The following is a 20,968-nucleotide window of genomic DNA, read 5'->3' as shown; positions in this document are numbered from 1 at the left end:
CTCCTCCTCCTGTTGCTCCCTTACTGTGGGTCTCATCTCTGCCTGTGCCACACACACAGGGTCCCTCAAATATTTGTGGAATAAATGAACAAGCTCACATCCTTCTGGTCTTTCTCTCTTCACCAGATACTCCTCCAATATTATGGATTCAACTACCATCTCTATGCAGATGATTAACAAAAATGTGTATCCACAAAATCTACAGCTGTCCTTGGTTTCTCCTGCCCTGATCTCCAAGCCATACCTCAGATCCCCACCTCCAACTTCTACTGACCACTTCCTGTTGGCCTTTCCACCATCTTTTTAAACTGAACTTACCCAAAATCAATCTCATCAATCTTTTCTGTAGTCTCTCTTTCCCAGATTGGGAATTGTGGGGGGTTTTTTTGTTTGTTTTTTGTTTTTTTTTGAGACGGAGTCTCACTCTGTCACCCAGGCTGGAGTGCAGTGGCATGAACTCGGCTCACTGCAAGCTCTGCCTCCCGGGTTCATGCCATTCTCCTGCCTCAGCCTCCAGAGTAGCTGGGACTACAGGCACCCGCCAGCAGGCCTGGCTAACTTTTTTTGTATTTTTTAGTAGAGATGGGGTTTCACCATGTTAGCCAGGATGGTCTTGATCTCCTGAACTCATGATCTGCCTGCCTCAGCCTCCCAAAGTGCTGGGATTACAGGTGTGAGCCACCGCGCCCAGCAGGGAATTGTGTTTTTAAAAATCACCATTATTTCCCCTACAATCTAGGATCATAAACATTTCTTCTTGCTTTTGACCCCAAGAGGTTTGAGGTTGCAAGGCAGGTCTATAGAGGTTGGTCCATTTATTTGAATCCCTCTGCTCTGGGATTCAGGTGGGAGCCCCTGAGTGAACAGTGATGCCTCTTTGTGAAGCGAGTGACCCAAGACTTAGCCTCTGTCCAGACATGAATCACTGGACATGGTGTACTCTTGCATTTTCTCTTCCCACGTAATTCTTGAATAAACAACTTGTATTTTGATAATCCTCTAAATTCTATTTACAACCATAAGGCCTTCATGATAAGAACAAGATTCAGAGGGATTAAAATACTACACAAAATCCCAGACAAGGCCTCCATTGCTTCTGAACACCCACCCTGACCCCTAGTAATTCTGAGTGTTCCCTATTCTATCTCCCTGGCCAAAAAGACACCACAAAAACAAAAGTCCCTAAAGGATTTCATTGGAGCTCCTATTTTGTTCTCTTAGTCTTGGAGTTCATCTTGCCTCACACATCATGAAGAATATGAATCCACAAAATGAAGGACACTGTGTCCTTATTTCTGCAGGGCAATTATTCTCTCCATCAATACCTCATTCTGCTGACTAAGTAGTTCACCTTCACTTTGTAACAAGCCCAGGCCACCGGACTTAACCACTTCTTCCCTAAAAGGGCCAGGTACCTCCCCCATATACCCACAGGTTTTTAAGCACCCCTAAAATAAGTTGTCTCATGATGTCTTCCCAGCCCTGATGTCTAATCAGCCCTTCTCTTTCCTGTGACTCTCCTACTCAGTTCAGGTTCTATTGCCCTAATTTTCAGACTTTTTCAAAGGCTTTGTCAGAGTCTCCCCACTGCCAGCCTCTACCTACTCCCAAACCATCCTGCACAAGATCATCAGATTAATACTTTGCTTTCTGGCTCCAAAACTCTAATGGCTTCTTATTATCTACAGCACAAGTTGAAAATACTCGCCTGAATATTTAGGACACTTCAGAAGATACCCCAGAAGACATTTCCTCTTCTCCATATAGATATGCTTCATTATACTCTCCCCAATTGCCTCACTCTCCCAAATCTCTTCTCTACCTGGTCTGCCTATTTTTTAAATGCTGAAAATAAGTTCTGGGCCCCCAACACCAATACCCCACTGTTTCTAACCTCCTGAAACATACAGAAGCAACAGTATCTTGGTACATAATCAGATACTGCCTTATATTATTAAGTTAATCAATATGAGACGATTATAAAGTAATGAAATTGAGTTCCACAAACCTCACTGTGAATCAATATCATTATTTTATACTACTAAACAGGAGTCAAAACTGGTGGCTTTGGGCAAGACCCAGCTTCAGACCGCTTTATGTGGGCCACAGAGCCTTTGGCTGGTTTAGATTTGAATTTGAAGATGAACACCTTGTGGGAGGGTGGGGTGTTACATGCTCCACTTCACTCCAGCTCCCATCACTCACCATTATTTCAAACTCAACTGCTTCTGACAGTCACAAATCCTGCCTGGTCCTAAAGACACCTGAGTTTGCAACACCTTTTGGGAATCACACTTGAAATATCTCATTTAACGTCTCATTGCCCCAGTAAGTCTGGAAACTTCAAGAGGGCACGGGTTGAATTTTACACCCCTTAGTGTGATCCCTCCCTACCCCACAGGGTCCTGCACAATACTGAACACATAGAAGGAGTTTAACAAATACAAGTTGAGTGGGTCCATGCGAGGCTATGGGATCAGTTTTGTTAACTGCAGGGCTGGGAGGAGACCCAGTGAACAAAGGACGTCATCCTATCCCTTAAGCAACAACAAATGAGCTTTCATAATGAAGAGTTCCCACCGTGAATGCAACACTTCCAGCAATAACACCTACTACTACTGCCTACGGTCTGTTCCTGGAAGTCATCCCAATAAAACAAGTATGATGTTTATCTCAGTTCAAAATTCCAATTTCAGTGAGTGTCAGTTCCTGGAGAAAAAGGAACAGGAAAGTTTATTTGGGGGTGGTGGGGAGGAGGAGACTTCCTAAAAATGCTGTTTACAAACATAACATTCCAATGACAGGAAATAAGAGCAGAAAGCCTCTCTTGTTGGCCTAAACAAGAAGTGGTTAATTGTTCCAACTTCTGTCAAGAGACCTTAGTTGCTCTGTTATTCTGAAATGTTCTGAGTTCATGTTTTTCAAACCCTTTAAGTTGAATTATCTGTGATGCCTCAGGGCCAACCAGGTGGCAGCAAAGGGGTGACAGGAAGTGGTACAGAGAACCTGAGGTTTGGAAACAAGACAGAGCAGGGTTTGCAAATTGGCTCCGACACTTGCTTTTCTGAGCCTCAGTGTCCTTAGCAAGAAATAGGGGGAGCAATGCTTTCCTCAAAAAATTAAATGAGATGAGAATAAGAATAGCTAATGCTCACTGAGTGCTCATTTTGTGCCAGGCACTGATTTAATGTACTTTAAATGTATTATCTACCAACAATAACATTATTAGATAGATACTATTATTACCTCCGTATTATACGTAAGGACATTGAGACACAAAGAGGCTAAATTATCTGTCCAAGGCACTCAGCCTGTAAATGGCAGAACTAGGATTTAAATCCAGGCACTCAGAGGGGCGCAGTGGCTCATACCTGTAAGCCTAGCACTTTGGGAGGCCGAGGTGGCAGATCACTTGAGGCCAGGAGTTCAAGACCAGCCTGGTCAATACAGGGAGACTCCTTCTCTATTTTTTATATTAAAAAAAAAGAAAACAAAATACACATACACACACACACACACACACACACACACACACACGGTGGGGCATGGGGGGTGAGGTGGGGCAGTGCTAATGGATCACTCTAAAAGATGCAGAATCCCAAGGAAAAATTTCGGACTAGAAACTCCTCATTTTGTTGAAGAAGCTCCATCAACTCAGCCATTAAGAAAAGGACCCATCTGCACCAAGTAAAAGCTCCTGTCCTAGACATGACCCTGTTTTGACCAAATCCCCTATGTGAAATTAAGCATAGGTTCTTTCCTTTGATAAACAAAGTAACTTCATAACCATAATTTGGTGCCCCTACATTCAGTGTGGAGGATGGGGCTCCCAGGTCAAAGGAGCAAAGGGTTGGGGCTCTCATCACTGTTGGCAGGGTTCCCAGCACAAGGGAAGAGAGGAGAAGAGGTCTCTCCAAGACCTGCAGGTCCCCTAAGTAGTGCTAGGAGGGGTCCCCTAACCAGAGAAAGACAGCAGTCCCATCCGGTGGTGCTAGTGGGTTCTCTGGTCACAGCATGGACTAGAGAGCCTATCCTGTTCCTCAGCCTGCCCTCCAGAGAGCCCAGCGGGCTCCTTTGATGGAACCAACTCAGGGGAGTACTGGCTATACTGAGAGTAGCCTTGGGTGCTAGGGCTGAACTCACACACATACCCATCAGTCTTCTCAAATTACACCTAAAACCAACCACCTCTTTTATGTCAAACATATCATTTGCACTCTCATTTTTTAAAAATCTCTTTTATAATTCATGGTCTACAGGCTTCAGCTAACTTTGGGTCAGTCAGGTGACCACAGAGAACTGGCCTCATGGTATAGCAGCTTTTGTTTGGAGGGCCTAGGTTCCACGAAGGAGATTTTCTTAGGAGCCTCTGCAAACCAAGACCCCATGAAACATGCCCATAAAATATGCTCCAGGCTTTGACAGATCTGCAACCATAAAAGTCAAAAAAGGAATTATAAACTGAAGCAAGACAGATGGGAATTCTTTTTATGATGTTTAATGACACAGATCTTCCCAAAGTAATCCAAACCCCAAAACATCACAAAATTATTCATACTATTATATACTCCAAAAGCAAAATACTTCAACTGCAATCCTTGCCTCAGCATGATTCCTCAAAATTGAGATAACTCCTTGAGAAACAAAAGTAAAAATAATAATAATTTAAGGAACAGAGTTAATAGATGCGAAAGTAGAGGGAAAAAAAGCATAATTTAGTGTGAAAACCAAAAATGACTTTAAATAAGAATGGGCATATAAGATCTTATTAAAGAGTTGTACTTAAACCATTTCAAAAAACACTGAATATTGAATGTCATGGTGTATATTTTAACAATAACTGAAATGGGATACCAATTCATTAGAGCTGCTTTCCTTTAGCTGCTTACGTAAGCAGCCCTCTCCTGAGACTTATAGTGTAACCTTAATGTAACACAATATTTTCTTATTTTTGATGACTACTTAGAGGTAACATCAAAACAATAAATTGACAACCATAGTTTCAGAGAGACTGAGAACATATTAGCATATGTAATTTAAGCTTGCTGTTGGCCTTGCCAAGGTGGAATGCTGGTTGTGATACAGGTTGAGTCTCCCTTATCTTCAATGCTTGGGACTGACCAGAAGTATTTTAAACTTGGGTTTTGGTTTTCATTTTTGTATTTTGGAATATTTACATAAACACAATGAAGTATCTTCAGGATAGGGGATAGGACCCAAGCCTAAACATGAAATTCATTTATATTTTATATACACTTTATACAGATAGCCTGAAGGTAATTTTATACATGATTTTAAATAATTTTGAGCATGAAACAAAGTTTCGAATGCATTTGACTGCACCCTGCCACATGCGGTCAGATGTGGAATTTTTCACTTATGGTGTTATATGGGTGCTCAAAAAGTTCTGGATTTTGGAGCATTTCAGATTTCAGATTTTTAGATTGGGAGGTTCAACTTGGATATACCTTTATTTGGCTGAAATTCTGAGAAGAGGATAAATGAATTTTGTTTTGTTGTTTTTGTTTTTGGAGTTCCTTTCCTGTTTTAATTTTTAATTTCATTTTCTTAATTTACCTAATGAACCAATCCCTATGATCACAGTGAGAAAAGAAAACTTGGCTTTCACTGAATCTTCTAAAAACTGAACAAGTTTTAGGGTAGTGTCTTACTCTATTCAGGCTGCTATAACAAAATGTCATAAACTAGGTAGCTTACAAACAACAGGAATTCATTTCTCACAGTTCTGGAAGCTGGGAAGTCCAAGATCAAAATGTTGGCAGATTCAGAATCTGGTAAGGGCCCTCTTCCTGGTTCAGAGATGGCGCCTTCTCACTGTCTCCTCACCAGTGGAAGGGGCAAACGAGCTCCCTTGAGCCTATTTATAGGGCACCAATCTCATTTATGAGGGGTCCACCCTCACAACCTCATCACCTCCCAAAATTCCCCATTTCCTTAGATGTTAGGATTTCAACATACAAATGTTGAGGGGACACAAATATTCACACTATAGTAGGACTGGTAGAGGAAAATGCTATGGTTACACTATGAAGGAGGGAAATAAGTTTCCATTTTCAGGCACCTCTTCTCTGGGTCTACATCAATGAAGACAAATGTGCCTCTAGTCTCCCTTTATCCCAGCCCCTTCCTATTCCTGCTCCCTTACACTGTGTAAGCATTTCATAAATGCACCTTCCTAACTAACTTTAAAACCTGGCATTGACAGTCCTATCTGTAGAACCTATTTACTTAATGTGTAGTTCTTTTGGAGAAATATTTGAGGAAGGTTTTGTTCCTCATCTAAATTTACAAAGAATTGCTGGAACAGAGTAGGAAACAGAAGGAGTAGTTTAAACTACACTCCAAAGGAGCTAGCCTCCTCTTACAAATTTATCACAGAAATTCAGCATTTAAAACAAGATCTGAATTATCCAGATGTAATGCTCTCTTTTCCAAGGTTTTTAGTGGATTTCATGTAAATCAAGCCTAACACTAAGAAATAAACAAACAACAACAAAAACAGATCTACCGAAAAGAGAAAGTCAGGTTGATAGTCTTTCCTGGAGGATTTATCAGGTTATTCCTATGAATAGCAACTTCCTCTAGCTTATATTTAATTAATTTGAGAGAGAGATACAGAGAGGGGAAGCATTCAGAAGGAGGAAGAGAGAAAAAAAGTTTTCAAGAACACATTTACTGTCAAAAATGAAGAATACCTTAAAAGGCATCTTGACATTTTCATTAGAATTCTAAGTGCTTTCCAAATGGATAAGCACCTGCCACCCAACTACAGTGCTTTCTCTTTCATGTTCAAAACAAACATGCAAAAACACAAATTTTCCAGCTTGACAAGAAAATGTGAGCCCCCAAATAGCAAACACTTTAATCAACAACTCTTACCTGGGCACAAAAGACTGAGTACAGGGTTTGGTTTAAAGGGGATTAGACATCAGTGACTCAACACAGACAACAAAAAGTGTTCATTTCTTTAAGGATGCTTCAATTGTCTCAGTGAGTGAGCTCTTCATGATCTTCCTTAAGCTTTCATTAATTTCCCCTGCAAAATTTGAAATATCACATTCTACATGTGGTATTGAGAAAAAGGCAAACAATCGATACAAGTAAGGAGAAAAAGATAGTGTCATACTACCCCAATCTTGGCATGTAGCTATGCCTTGGGATCACTTAGTCTCTGAGCCTTTTCCCTGGATTCTCACAACAGAATAACCCAGTGAGCATCTGTGCGACCTTGGGCAATTTACTTGACGTCTTTGTAAAATATCAGGATGATGACAGAGTATCTACCTCTTACTATTATTGTGAAGAGTTAGCACAGTCCTTGCTACATAGTAAATGTGCCAAAATAGGTGTTATTCAGTTGAGCTGTTAAACATGTTCCAATCAACTATATTCTACTGAACAAATTTCCTTCCTTCCTTCCCTTCCTTCCTTCCTTCCTCCCTCCCTCCCTTCCTTCCCTCTCTCGCTCCCTTCTTTCTTCCTTTCTTCCTTTCTTTCTTTTCTTTCCTTTCTTTTTGATGGAGTCTTGCTCCGTAATTTGGCATTGCACACTGGGGGCCGTGATGTCATGGCAATCATGCCTTCCAAGAGAACTAGGGATAATCTGAGGGGTTTCTTTATGGGAGGCTTTTTTTTTTTGGTTTTTTGGATGTTTGTTTTTTGTGTGGTAAAATTCACCAATTTTAAATATACAAGGGATACTCTGTTTATACCAAAAGTACCAAGTCCCAAAAGATCCAGAAATAGATGTATTCCAACCCCTTCAACCCATTTCTTCCACCCATTCCCTCCCTCTACGTGGTCAGACAATTGGACTCATTGTTTTTGGCTCAAGAATCCCTGACCTTTTTGTGGTAAGAATCTACTTTTTCATCTCCCTGGGATCTCGAGATCGCTGGGGAGCCAGGACCTGGCAGTGAAACAGATACGGAGAAGGGGAGGGACAGGAATTGGTGTTGCCATTAGAAGAGAGTCCTCAAGAAAAGCCGGGACTGGGACATGCAGTGGGAGCCACTTGGTTGTCTGTGGAGGATGCCTCCTGCCTGGGGTCTGTCCTTCCAACCCACAGGAGTGGCTCTGGCTGTCCTGTTCTAGCTATTTGATCTTGCCTGTTTGGATCTTTCCTGGACTCACTGAGATGGATGCTCAGCATCTTTCAAATAAATGCCCCGTTTGCTTAAGACTAGCCAGAGTCACTTGGGTTTTTCACAATCACTAAAGCTTCACTAAAATGACTCTCCAGGATCCCAGCCTCTCCAGGAATCCATTACTCAAGAAGTGGGGTCAGGGAGGATGGTATGGAGACTTCCAGAGAAGGTATTCTAAGCGTATGCCAAACCACTGGGTGGGAATTCCTATTATGTGGGAAACCTATTTTCCAAGAAAGAATTGACGTGTTTTTTTTTTTTTTCTTTTCTTACCTTCTCTCTATCCCCCCACATCAGTGTCCACATATCAGCTGGTTCAGGGCTTTATGTAACTTGATATTACGCATGTTGAAATTCAATGTAATTTGGCATTTGATAATCATGTGGGCTATGTTCTGTATAACCACCTAAATAATTGCCTAGACGGCAATTATTTTGGTAACCAGAGAGTAAATGGCCCAGAATCCGTCCTTTAATCTAGCAAGCAGAACGTCCTAAGGTAGAAGCCTGTAGAATGGGCAATTACTCAGCTGTCCTGCACATTCCTCTGTGCTAAAGGTGGGGAGCCCTGGCCATTCCTAGGGCAACTTGTTCTGTAAAGCATGCATGACCCTCAAACCAGACTTTCAGGAGCCTGACTATAGTGAAAACTTAGCAGGTCATCCCACTTTCCTTTATTGTTTAGAAAGACGCATAATTATTCTGATCCTGCTGACATGAGGACTATACAGTACAAAGCTATAGGATCCTAGTGGGAGCCTTCCGAAGGCAATGCCCATGAACTCTGCTTGGGTTCCAAAGGGCCCTCTTTCACACATCTGCTCTTTCTCCCCATGGATTTCCATGTATGATTACACTCTAGCTTTGAAAATGCAATCGAATGTAGTGGTTAAGAGAATAAAGCTCCACCATTCACTAGTCATGTCACCTTGAGCAAGGGACCTAACCTATGCCTCAGTTTTCCTATCTGTAAGATGGAACTAATGATAGTACCTATCTCATTGGGTTGTCCTGAGAATTAGATATGAATTTGTTTAATACATGTGAAGTATGTGTACTAGTCTCAGCACTCAGGCCGCATGTCATAAGGAAGAGCGATTATTATTCTGGGCTTGAATGAAAAAGAAAAGAATATATGAGAAACGATGATGTCCCACAATATGGCTAACTACTTGCCACAGATCTGAACTCTAGAGTTGCCTTGTTACATGCATTCATAATAAATGCATATTCAACATGCATTTATAAAAACTCTTTACTGCAACCGGGCGCAGTGGCTTATGCCTGTAATCCCAGTACTTTGGGAGGCCGAGGCAGGCAGATCACGAGGTCAGGAGTTTGAGACCAGCCTGACCAACATGGTGAAACCCCGTCTCTACTAAAAATACAAAAATTAGCTGGGTGTGGTTGTGTGCACCTGAAATCCCAGCTACTCAGGAGGCTGAGGCAGGAGAATCGCTTGAACCTGGGTGGTGGAGGTTGCAGTGAACCAAGATTGTGCCATTGCACTCTAGCCTGGGCGACCGAGCTCCATGTCAAAACAAAAACCCTCTTTATTGAGCAGCAACCATTGTGGAGGGTCAGGTGATACAGGGACAGCAGCAGGGTGGAGGTGGGTAGGCAGGTTCTTGTTCAGCGCACACACCTAGTACATGTGTTTGAAAAGTTAAATGTGATTCCATTGTATGGCACTAAATACTGGGTATAAAGCAGTGAGCAACAGAGACAGATTATCTGATCTCATAAGGTTTCATTCCAGTAGAAGAGACAGATTTTAAACAATCAGCCCAGATAAAAATATAATAAGAAATTGTGTCATAATTTATGAAGGAAAAATGCTGTGTACTAAAGGGTACACATCACAGAGAGAGGGAGTGTCATGTCATAGAAAATCATGAGCCTGGAAGGACAAATAGAAGTTATCCAGGCAGAGTCAGGAAGACATATTCCAGATGGAGAAAACAACATGTGCAGAGACCCCATGGCAGGAAAGAGCTCCGTGTTCAAGAAGCTGAAAGAAGGCCAGAAAGTCTATTAGATAGAGGGTGATGTTGCGGGCAGGGGAGATGATCACAAGAGGAGGCAAGAGAGCTGGAAAGCACGTGCATTGCCGTTATCATATAGAGCAAGGGAAGAACGCGGTTCTCGGGTCTCCTCCAAGTCTCCTGTCCTCCACACTTTCTAGTTACTTCATATTGATAGGAGGAAACTGAAATTCTTTTAGCAAACCAAGATAAGGAGAAGCACTTAAGCTGCTTACTCACACAAGACAGTACCTTAAATATATCTCTGTTCATGCAGTGGGTATTTCTTCAGAGGGTAGCTTGGGCTTTCAATGATATAATTTACTTCAGAGGTAGAATCTTCCTATAATAAAAACAAATCCAGCAATTATGTTACCCATAACATAATAGAGATGGATGATACACAGATGTGTAGTTTTGCATGTAGGAGGTCTGTGCATCCCATTTATGCCATTATATGGGGTTCACTATATATGTGTGTATATAGAATCTTTCTTTTTTTGTAGAGACGAGGTCTCATTATGTTGCCAGGCTGGTCTTGAACCTCCTGGCCTCAAGGGATTCTCTCTTCTCAGCCTCCCAAAATACTAGGATTATAGATTTGAGCCCCAAACTAGGACTTTGTTTACATTTTAAAGAGATTCCTTGCCTGAAAAGGTTGGGAATTAAAGCAAAGCCAATGACTTTGCAGAAAAGAAGTAAAGTAATTCACTACCCTCATGGTTAGGGCAAACAACATTTAGTTTTAAGTGTCATCCTGCAAATCTAGCATATGCCAGTATTTAATAAGTCAAGATGACTAATTCAACTACATGGCATCATTAAATTCAGCCACTGGGGGCACTGTTGTCCTATATTTGAATTCTTTTGAGCTGGTGAACGGCCACTTAGCTGTGTGTCTGAAGCAGTGACAAAGTACTGGGAATACCTACCAATGGATCAGAAGCACTCCCCATACCCCTGTAAAAGTCATACAGCCAAAACCACCTTATTAAATTTTAGGACGACTTTCTTCCATGTTGTGGCCTTACACAGCTCACGCACACAACTGTATTCTTCCCTGGATTGGGATTCATGTGTGCAAGGGAAAGGAATGCTCTGTGGGCCAGTTAGCCTGTCTTCTCTCAGTCCTTTGAAAGGACCTCTGCTTGATGAGTGCTGTGCACCAAATTAGCTGCTACTCCTCCGTTGGATCCAAGCCCCACTGTCTCATCCTCAGGAAGCCAGCCCTGACTCCCAGCCATGTCAAATACACGCTACCATTCACTCTCAGGACAACAGGTAATCTCCTTGGTAAGCCTCACAATTTTCCACTTATTTCTGTGGTTATTTGATTAATGTCTGTCTCCCCGACTAGACTATAGGTCCCTGTTCGCATATTATTTAGTGAGCAAAGATCTAGTTTTATAAGAAAGTCTAACCTTGTTTTGGTGCTGCTGTGCTCTGTGGGATGTCAGAAGACTGCATACCCTCTCATGGATATTCTTCCATGTGGACTGAGAACCAGGATGGAACCTGCTCAACAGATGGAACAGGGTGGAATATTAGCAGCTACTAAAAAGGACACTTAAAGCACATGACAGTATGGATTGATATTTAAAACTTAATTATAATAAAAAACAGCAGCATGCAAAATGGTAAACATAGTGTGATTTCAACGTCTTTCTTAAACCTACCCATAGGAAAAGCACTGGGGAATAAAAACTGCTCAGATGTTAAGAACTTTTTGTGTTTCTATGTGTGGCTATGAGTGATTCTTTTCTTCTTTGTACTTTCCTGTGTTTTTCAGATATTTCTCTCATGAACAAACCCTACTTTTACATTTAAAATTTTAATCTAAAAATTTTTAATATAAAATTTAAATCCAAAAAATTTTAATATAAAATTTAATCCCAGTAGTTGTTGTTTTAGGGAGAGATTATCATCCAGGCTAACGTACAATTGCATGATCATAGCTCACTGCAACCTTGAACTCTTGGACTCAAGCAATCCTCCAACTTCAGCCTCCCAGGTAGAGAGGACCAACTAGGTACATGTTGCCATGCCTGGCTATTTTTTTTTTCTTTAAGAGATAAGGTCTTGCTACCCAGGCTGGTTTCGAACTCCTGGGTTCAAGGGATCCTCCCACCTCAATCTCCCAAATAGCTGGGACTACAGGTATGCATCACCATGTGGAGCTAACTTTTAAATATTTTGTAGAGACAGGGTCTCCCTATGCTGTCCAGGCTGGTCTCAAACTCCTGTACTCCAGTGATCCTCCTGCCTCAGCCTCCCAAAGTGCTGGGATTACAGGTGTGAGCCACTACACCCAGCCTCCAATCCTGGTTGTTTCCTACCACCAGGACTTTATCTTATATCTCATTTACTTTAGGCCACCCAGACTCCAAACTGAACCATAGGTTTGACAGTCTCTTTCAGTTCCCCAAACATAGAGCATTTTCTACCTTCCATAGGCATTTGGCAACACTGTTCCCTCTTCTACCTCTCAACCCCAGGGGCTCACTACTCTTATTAACTCCTACCCACCCTTCAGAGTTCAGTTCAATTGTTGAGTTCTCAGCAAAGTCCTTTCTGAGCCCTCTCCTGTAGAGGAGGTCAGCTGCTCTGTTATACACACTTGCAGTTTCATTTATCTATACCTCATTAATACCATTTGCACCACTGGACATTTTGTCATTATTTGGTTAATGGCGGTCTTTACTCCTACAGTGAAAGTGAGACTGAGACTCTTTTTTTAATAGCTCATCCCAGGGCAGAGTAGGAACTGAATAGCACAGTAAGTAGCTAATAAATATTTCTTGAGTGATTGAATTCATTCTCTCATTCATTCATTCATCCATCCATTAATATTCAGGAGGGGGATGGTTACCAAATCCTAAAGTCTGAAGTATAACTAAGCTGAAAGTGTACATAGCAATTTGATAATGAAAGGCACAGATACAGTTTTCTAAAAACACCCAAAGAATTATAGCCACTTGGGGCCAGGCGCAGTGGCTCACACCTATAATCCCAGCACTTTGGAAGGCTGAGGCGGACAGATCTCTTGAGGCCAACAGTTCCAGATCAGCCTGGCTAATATAGTGAAACCCCATCTCTACTAAAAATACAAAAAATTAGCCAGGTGTGGTGGTGGTACATCTGTAGTCCTAGATACCAGGAGGCTGAGGCATGAAAATTGCTTGAACCTGGGAGGTGGAGGTTGCAGTGAGCTGAGATGGGGCCACTGTACTCTAGCCTGGGCAACATAGTAAGACTCTATCTCAAAAAAAAAAAAAAAGAAAGAAAGAAAGAAAAAAAATGATTCTCTTTAATTAATGTATGGTAAACAATGGAAATGACAGGAACATCTGGAAATCCAGTTGTTACTATGGCTACCATATGAACGACCGCCCTGTGCAGTTGCCCCTCTGCTTGGCTGGTTCCGGCCCACATCCAGGCCTCCATTCCAGCTCTCTTTGTGACAAGCATGTCCCACTGGTTTTTCCAGGGAGACAAGACCAACAGTATGAATGGATCTACACAAATCCATTGCCAACCCAAGAAAACAACTCATAGTAAATGGAAGCACCACCTAAAGCACTGCCCATGTTTAAGACTACAAACATTATTTCTATGCTTCTCTAATAACTTTTTTTTTTTTTGACCCAGAGTCTCATTCTGTCGCCCAGGCTGGAGTGCAGTGGCGCTACCTCCACTCACTGCAACCTCTGACTCCCATGTTCAAGCAATTCTCCTGCCTCAGCCTCCCAAGTAGCTGAGACTACAGGCATATGCCACCAAGCCCAGCGAATTTTTGTATTTTTTGTAGAGACAGGGTTTTGCCATGTTGGCCAGGCTGGTCTTGAATTCCTGACCTCAAGTGATCCACTCACCTCGCTTCCCAAAGTGCAGGGATTCCAGGTGTGAGCCACCACGCTTGGCCCTTCTCTAAGAATGTTTAAGAGGAAGGAATAGAAATATGTTGAAGCTATAAATGAAGCTAGCATTTAAAAACAGCCACCAGCTAGATACTGTAAATTCTTTTTCACAGGTCTAGAGTAACCAGTACCAAAGCGACTCTTACATTTGTTACCATTATTGTTACATGCAATTTATTTTACATTTGAAGATCTTGGAGAATGATGAGTCAACAGATGGGAGCAGCACTGTGCCCTTACTACAGCATTCTCCATGGGATCTACCTTCTCCTCGAGTAATGTGGAGAGAGAGGATGTGCTGAAGGGGCATGATGCTATTCAGATGGTGGATACAGGGAACAGGCTTGGCAGTGTTTCTTCCTCCTTTAGTACTCCCATTGTTCACTCTTATAAAGTGTTTTCTACCTTGTCCATTAAAACCTTGGGTTGACTCTGACTCCAAAATTTGTCTCCCAACTCATCCTTATGACCTTGATCCTTACTGACTTCAGTATTAAGTTAGCAGAAACACAACAGGTATTCTCATGCACCCTTGTGAACTGGACACAGAGAAAGAGTGGTCCTGATATTGCTGGTATGAAAAGAACACTGAGTGAGTGGAGACACAGTGCTGGCAACCCCCAGTGTCCCAGGAATCTGCCCTGGTGATCACTCTAAAGCCAACGGGCAATGTGTTCTGCAAGGAAATGAAGGGCACATCCCTCATTCAAAAGAACTGTTTTTAAAATATTATCTTCAGAGCCACTTCTCTAGTGTGAAGGTGACCAGCTGTCTTGGTTCACCTAGGACTCAGGGGTTTCCCAGGATGCAAACTTTTGGTACTAAAACCAGGACAGCCATGGGCAAACTGGATGGCCTTTCTGTGGCTGTGTTATTCTTTGTCGCTGATAATCATGGCCTTATTTACAAACTCATAGTCCAACTAGGTCCCAAGTTACCAGTTTAGAGAGACTTTGGGCACAAAGAATTTGCTGCCTCATCAGAGATGGCCAATAAAACTCTGGTCTGCAGCTAAGACTCATCTTTCTAAAGTCACCTGTGCCAACTCCTGTGACTAACGTCAAAGAGCTCCTCACTCCTTCCAAGGAAAGCCCAAACGCCTCAGGTCAGCCAACAAAGGTCCCCCTCAAACCTTTGAGTCCTAGCATCGACTTTCTCCCAAACTCCTCTAACTGCTGGAAGCTGACAGTGCCCCTGCCTCCCACCTCCCATCACTCACCTCTATGAACCCCATCATAATCCAATCTTCTCCCCTCACGGCCACATGAAAGCATCACCTCCTCCATAAAACACTCCAGAAGTACCACCCTTCTTCTTTATACTCCAGTAACTTTTGTTCCACATTATTCACAAAGTGCTGCTTTGTAGAAAGCTCTTTGCATACTTCTTTTTTATTATTATTATTTTTTTATATCCTCTGCTAGGTTGCAAGTTTTCAGAGATCAGGAGAAATGTCTTAAATGTTAGTGTTCCCATTCCAGGCCTAGCAGATTGAGTATCAATCCCGCTTTCCCTCTTAACCACAGATTTCATGTGCTCCCCGCCCACATACTCAATTCCAATCCCAGTTGATTTTGACTCAGTAAACATGAGGCAATTCTTCTGTTGGCCGGAGTTGAGAATTGCTGGCCTGCTGCATAAAGACACTCAGGAAAGGCTGGCTGAATGAATGCATAAACCATCTAACACGTATTTAAAGAGAAAAGAGGCCTTCTCAGATCTCTCTCCTGATGGAATTGATTTCCTCCCACTCTGTCTCTCCCCTGCATTTGGGTTGTACTTCTGTTAGGTGCCTACCACAATCTATCTCATATTCAGTGACATGGGGGTATGTCTGCCTTCCTGTCTAGTATGTGAGCCAGTGGAAAGCAGAGACGTGTCATGATGGTGTCCATTGCCCACAGCAGTTGCCCAATAACAGCATGCTCAATACAGTCTCTCAGAAAAGCTTGCTGTACCGATTTTAAGGAGTTTGGGAGGTGTTATAGATACCAGGCACAGAGACAAAAACCATGGGTTTTCCCCAGTTCTGGCAGCTGAGAAGCACTTTGTGGCTGTATGCAGATGGATCTTTGATCATCACACCCATTTTAAAGATGAGGAAACTGAGGTTTAAAAGGTTGAAGCCAGGCACAGTGGCTCATGCCTGTACCCAGCACTTTGGGAGGCCAAGACAATTGCTTGAGCCCAAGAGTTTGAGAAGAGCCTGGGCAACACAGTGAGACCCCATCTCTACAAAAATAAAAATATGAAAATTAGCCGGGCATGTCGGTGCGCACCTGTAGTCCCAGTTACTCAGGAGGCTGAGGCAGGAGGATTGCTTGGGTTGGGGAGGTCAAGGCTGCAGTAAGCTGTGATTGTGCCACTGCACTCCAGCCTGGGTGACAAAGCAAGACCCCATCTCAAAAAAATAAAAAATTAATTAATTAAAAAAAAATAGGTCGAGTAGCTGTGTGAAATCACCCAGCACTTAGAGACACATGAGCACTAGAGCCCATGTCTCCTGACCACTGCTAATTGAAAGTTCTTTCCACTCTTCATTTAAAATCAATCCTCTACAAGTCTTTAAATCCAGGATAACCTCCTGTGCTTTGCCAGTCTGCTGAATTCCAGGCTGGTGGCAAAAGCATAAGACAGGAGGGGAGAGAGGCCAGACACAGAGAGGTGTAAGTGTGTCTCTGACCACCTGTCTCTGTGTGCCAGAGCCAGTTTTTTGTTTGTTTTAAACGGAATTTCGCTCTTGTTACCCAGGCTGGAGTGCAATGGCACGATCTCAGCTCACCACAACCTCCACCTCCCGGGTTCAAGCAATTCTCCTGCCTCAGCCTCCCGAGTAGCTGGGATTACAGGCATGCGCCACCATGCCCGGGTAGTTTTATATTTTTACTAGAGACAGTGTTTCTTCATGTTGGTCAGGCTGGTCTTAAACTCCAGACCTCAGGTGATCCATCCACCTTGGCCTCCCAAAGTCCTGGGATTATAGGCATGAGCCACCACGCCCAGCCCAGAGCCAGTTTTTTAAAAATCTATGTTGTATTATTTTCTTCCAATAAAGTAACTAATCAAAAGCTCGCCATACGTTAACGGATTTTATTAAAATATTTGATCTGGCTTCCTCAAATCCATGATTTAACATTTGAATATAGAGTTATTATGTCATTTCTGAAAAACACTAAGAAGGGATTGCCACTTTCTTAGTCTACCTCAGAGTTAATATAATTCCTGTAAAAATTTCAGGGCCACTGTGGTTCTGGGATATATTTACTCTGAGTCCCTTTGTAAGCAATTGTGTTATTTTGGTACGCAGAGTTTGCTTCTTATTCTCGTCACTAATAATGCAGAGAAAAGCAGATTGGCATACCCTTCATTCAGAACAACGATCTTATAAATATTATTTTCAGTGCCACTTCCCCGAAGTTAAAGTAAGCAACTGTCCTGGTTTGCCTAAGACTCAAGGGTTTTCAGAATGCAGGACTTTCAGGTCTAAAATCAGGCAGACCCAAGCAAACCAGTGGTTACTTACCCTACTAGAGAGTGCTGTTTGGCAAATAAAGGTTTCTGCTCTTGCTCTCTGGCCTGCTCTCCAGACATATGCAAATGTATTTTCATTGTTTGTGAAAATAATGTAAACAAAGAAATCATGTCTAGAAAAAGAATATATGCCCATATGTTAACATTTGTCTTTGAGTGGTAGGACTATGGGTAACTTTTTTCCACTTTTTTTTCTGTAATTTTCAAACTTTCTGTGGTAAATATTTTTATACTAGTAAAATAAAAAGGTTTAGTTTTTAAATTTATGACAAATAAAAATGGGTAGATAAATAGTACCTATGTCAAAGTTAGTTGTCTATCCCATTTACAGCAAATATTCTGAGATATGCCTCTGACTTTTGGGTAGATTTTAAAAGAAATAATCATTTTTTCATATCAAGGTGTCACCAGCTGAATATTCCTAAGAAAGGAAGCTGGTGAAATGACCCAGCTTTACCCCTGCCAGGCCACAATGCACTCTTCAGGCAAACAGATGGGTGCTTGCCACTGACCTTTCTCTGAGAAGGGGCTGATCCAAGGGGCCAGGAGAGCTGGAATGCTGGTAGGTGGCAAATGAAGCTTTCCCGTGGAAATCAGCATCCCCTTGTTTACTGGATGAGGACTTTCCAAACTGACTTGAATCTAAATGTGATGATGAGTCACTCCTTAAAACAATCCGTTCATCTGGCTCTTTGATAACCTGAGTGACAATATGCATTATTTAGTTGTAATTTTGCTTCTGTTTGCTTAATTTAGAGCTGGGTGTGGGATTCGGGCAAGGAAGATAACTGGGGCTAAGATGACAGAATATTTGCCCCAGGGATCTCCTGCAAATAGAAGAGGATCTGGAGAAGAGAAGACTAGTGACAAAATGCTCAGGAGTTCAGACTGATAAAAATAACCAAAAGTCTGTATGTTTGGGATATATTAACAAACCAAAATAAACTCATGCTCTGAACTTTGATTTCTGAGGACTAGAGATTATTGGTCTGGGAAAAATATAACTTTAACACAATATTTAAGTGCTATGGCATAAGAAGCATAGTATATTCCATTTTCTTTGCATAAATCTATTCTCATGTTGTTACACAGAAGTTTGAGCCTTCACTTTGACAAACCAATCAAACTTCAAGAACAAGTGATTTACCACCTCAATGTACAAAATTATTTGATTAGAGAAAAAGCAATGAAAATCACTACCAATAAAGTAGGTATTGGGTCTACATACACCCTCCTTGGTGATTCATCCTACTTATATGAGGGGCGCAAACCAACTAACCCCTAAGCAAAGTATAACATGGAGTCTAGGCACATCTTCATACAAACACTAAACTACAGCAATTCCACCTAAGCAGACTAACTAGAAATATCCACCACTGATTGGAAAAAGCACAATAATTGACATAAGATATCTGGAAGTAAATCATTTTACAAATTCTACTTCTAAAATTACCTTTACGTTAGCTGCAAGGCTGTCAAGAGAAGAAGCTAGAAGAAAGAGGAACAGGCGTTTCAATGACTCATTATTACCATTTAGCCTTAAAACTGCCATTATATTTATTCTACAGCAGTACAAAAATTTTAGACAATGAATTAATTATTTAAAAACTTAAATGCTCCCTTGTAAGTTACACTATCACTTTTAAGTCTCCCTTGAGCCACTTCAATTCTCTGGGTTGTGGGGTTTTTTTTGCTTTGTTTTGTTTTTTGTTTTTGTCTTTTTGAGGTCAACAGTCAGGTTTTCTTTTTTTTTTTTTTTTTTTGAGATGGAGTCTCACACTGTCACCCGGGCTGGAGTGCAATGGCACAATCTCAGCTCACTGCAATCTCCGCCTCCCAGGTTCAAGTGATTCTCTGCCTCAGCCTCCCGAGTAGCTGGGATTACAGATGCCCGCCACCATGCCCGGCCAATTTTTCGTATTTTTAGTAGAGATGGGGTTTCACTATGTTGGCCAGGCTGGTCTCGAACTCCTGACCTCAGGTGATCTACCCGCCTCGGCCTCCCAAAGTCCTGGGATTACAGGTGTGAGCCTCTGGACATTTTGTTTTCAATGACAGCACATATGGAAGGGGGAAGGGTAAAGCAAGTCTAAAGTGAATGAGTAAGTTCAATAGCCCTTAAGCAGCCTGAAAAACTCGTATTTGAGCAGAAGCCCAGAACCTAAAAGAAAGTACTGTGTGTCTAATATAAAATTTAAAAACTCTATCTCCTCTGACATTTTCTTTGGTTTTCATGGAATCCCATTTATGAAGGAGCTCTTGAATATATTTGTCCAAGGTAGACACAAATGTTAAATTGAGACAACAAATACATAAAAGCTTGGAGAAATATAGAACATAGCAAAAATGGAAACCACTATTATGACCATAAATGATCATGATAGGCAAGCAGACCTAATGCCGAAGTATGGCAAGGATGACTAGGAAATGAGATAGTAAAGACACAGAGAGAAAGTGAAGACTAGGTTGGATTTTTCCAGGTTGATTAAAAAATGTTTTTAAAATGAGTATTTGTAAGACAATTCTAAGGTCACCATGGCTTCCCCCAGTGTGGCCAGGGCTCAGGCAATGACAAGGGACTTTTTCTGGACTGCTGATCCCCCTCCCCATGTCACCGGTAGATATAAAAAGAGATTTTTAAAGCCAGGCTATTTTCATATCCTTCGGGCATATACATATGTGTGTGCCACCTTGTCCCAGGAGCTTTCTTCTCTCCCACCCCCAGCTGGGCAGGATTCAGCAATGCTAAGGCCCTTTCAGCTATAGCCATAAACCTGCCCTGTGGCCTCATAACCTCCTTCTCATAACCTCCTTCCCCTGTGGCCTCATAATCTCTGGCCTCATAACCTCCTTCCTCCTGCGGCTTCATAAACTCCTTCCTACCGGTTTTGAGCCCTTCCTTTCACAGGGGGGGCCTGCCACCATTCCCTTGCTTCTCAAAGTGCAGTCCATAGACCAGCAGCATTCGTATCACCTGGAAGCTTGTTAGAAAAGGAGAATCCTAAGCTCCACCCCAGCCCTATTGAATCAGAATCTGCAGTTTAACAAGAGCCCCAGGTGATTCAAATGCACATTCAAGTTTGAGAAGCACTGCTGTGTTCTACCTTAGGCCTGGATGAATGAACTGAGAGGTGACCTAAGCAAAGGTCTGGCTTGAAAGCTACAGGGATTCCAAAGATCTGAGCCCAGAGGTCTGAATGTCTTCTCTAAATGTAGGTATGCCAAAAACTTGGTATGTGACCTTTACACACATTGTAACCTCTCTGGAACCTTAGTTCTCCACCTGCCAGGATTAAGAAAAGACAAAGGCTGAGACCAATGTGATATG

At 42.0% G+C, this 20,968-nt stretch overlaps 1 protein-coding gene across 30 annotated transcripts in view; it reads right to left on the bottom strand.

Moving 5' to 3' along the window:
- The window catches only part of SPATA6L (spermatogenesis associated 6 like), a 157,602-nt gene that overhangs the window by 84,619 nt on the left and 52,015 nt on the right, over positions 1-20,968 (bottom strand). For 12 of the 30 annotated variants that reach the window (XR_008509664.2, XR_008509663.2, XR_008509668.2 and 9 more), the window contains 7 exons: positions 19,094-19,128; positions 18,153-18,340; positions 17,633-17,753; positions 14,065-14,119; positions 11,614-11,707; positions 10,445-10,535; positions 6,901-7,057 (listed from right to left, as the gene is read on the bottom strand). Coding sequence is in view for 2 of the 30 variants with exons in the window: in XM_054519978.2 (XP_054375953.1) it covers positions 10,446-10,535; positions 11,614-11,707; positions 18,153-18,340; positions 19,094-19,128 (407 nt within the window). In the remaining 28 variants the exon portion in view is untranslated. Of the gene's footprint in view, positions 1-3,680; positions 4,428-4,495; positions 4,635-6,857; positions 7,058-10,444; positions 10,536-11,613; positions 11,708-14,064; positions 14,120-17,632; positions 17,754-18,152; positions 18,341-19,093; positions 19,129-20,968 lie in introns of those variants that run through there. The other 18 variants (XR_008509676.2, XR_008509679.2, XR_010136512.1 and 15 more) reach the window with 8 other exon arrangements.

The sequence above is a fragment of the Pongo abelii genome, chromosome 13 (assembly GCF_028885655.2).
Source record: "Pongo abelii isolate AG06213 chromosome 13, NHGRI_mPonAbe1-v2.0_pri, whole genome shotgun sequence".
NCBI classification, from domain to species: Eukaryota; Metazoa; Chordata; class Mammalia; order Primates; family Hominidae; genus Pongo; species Pongo abelii.
This window is presented reverse-complemented; position numbering and strand designations above follow the sequence as displayed.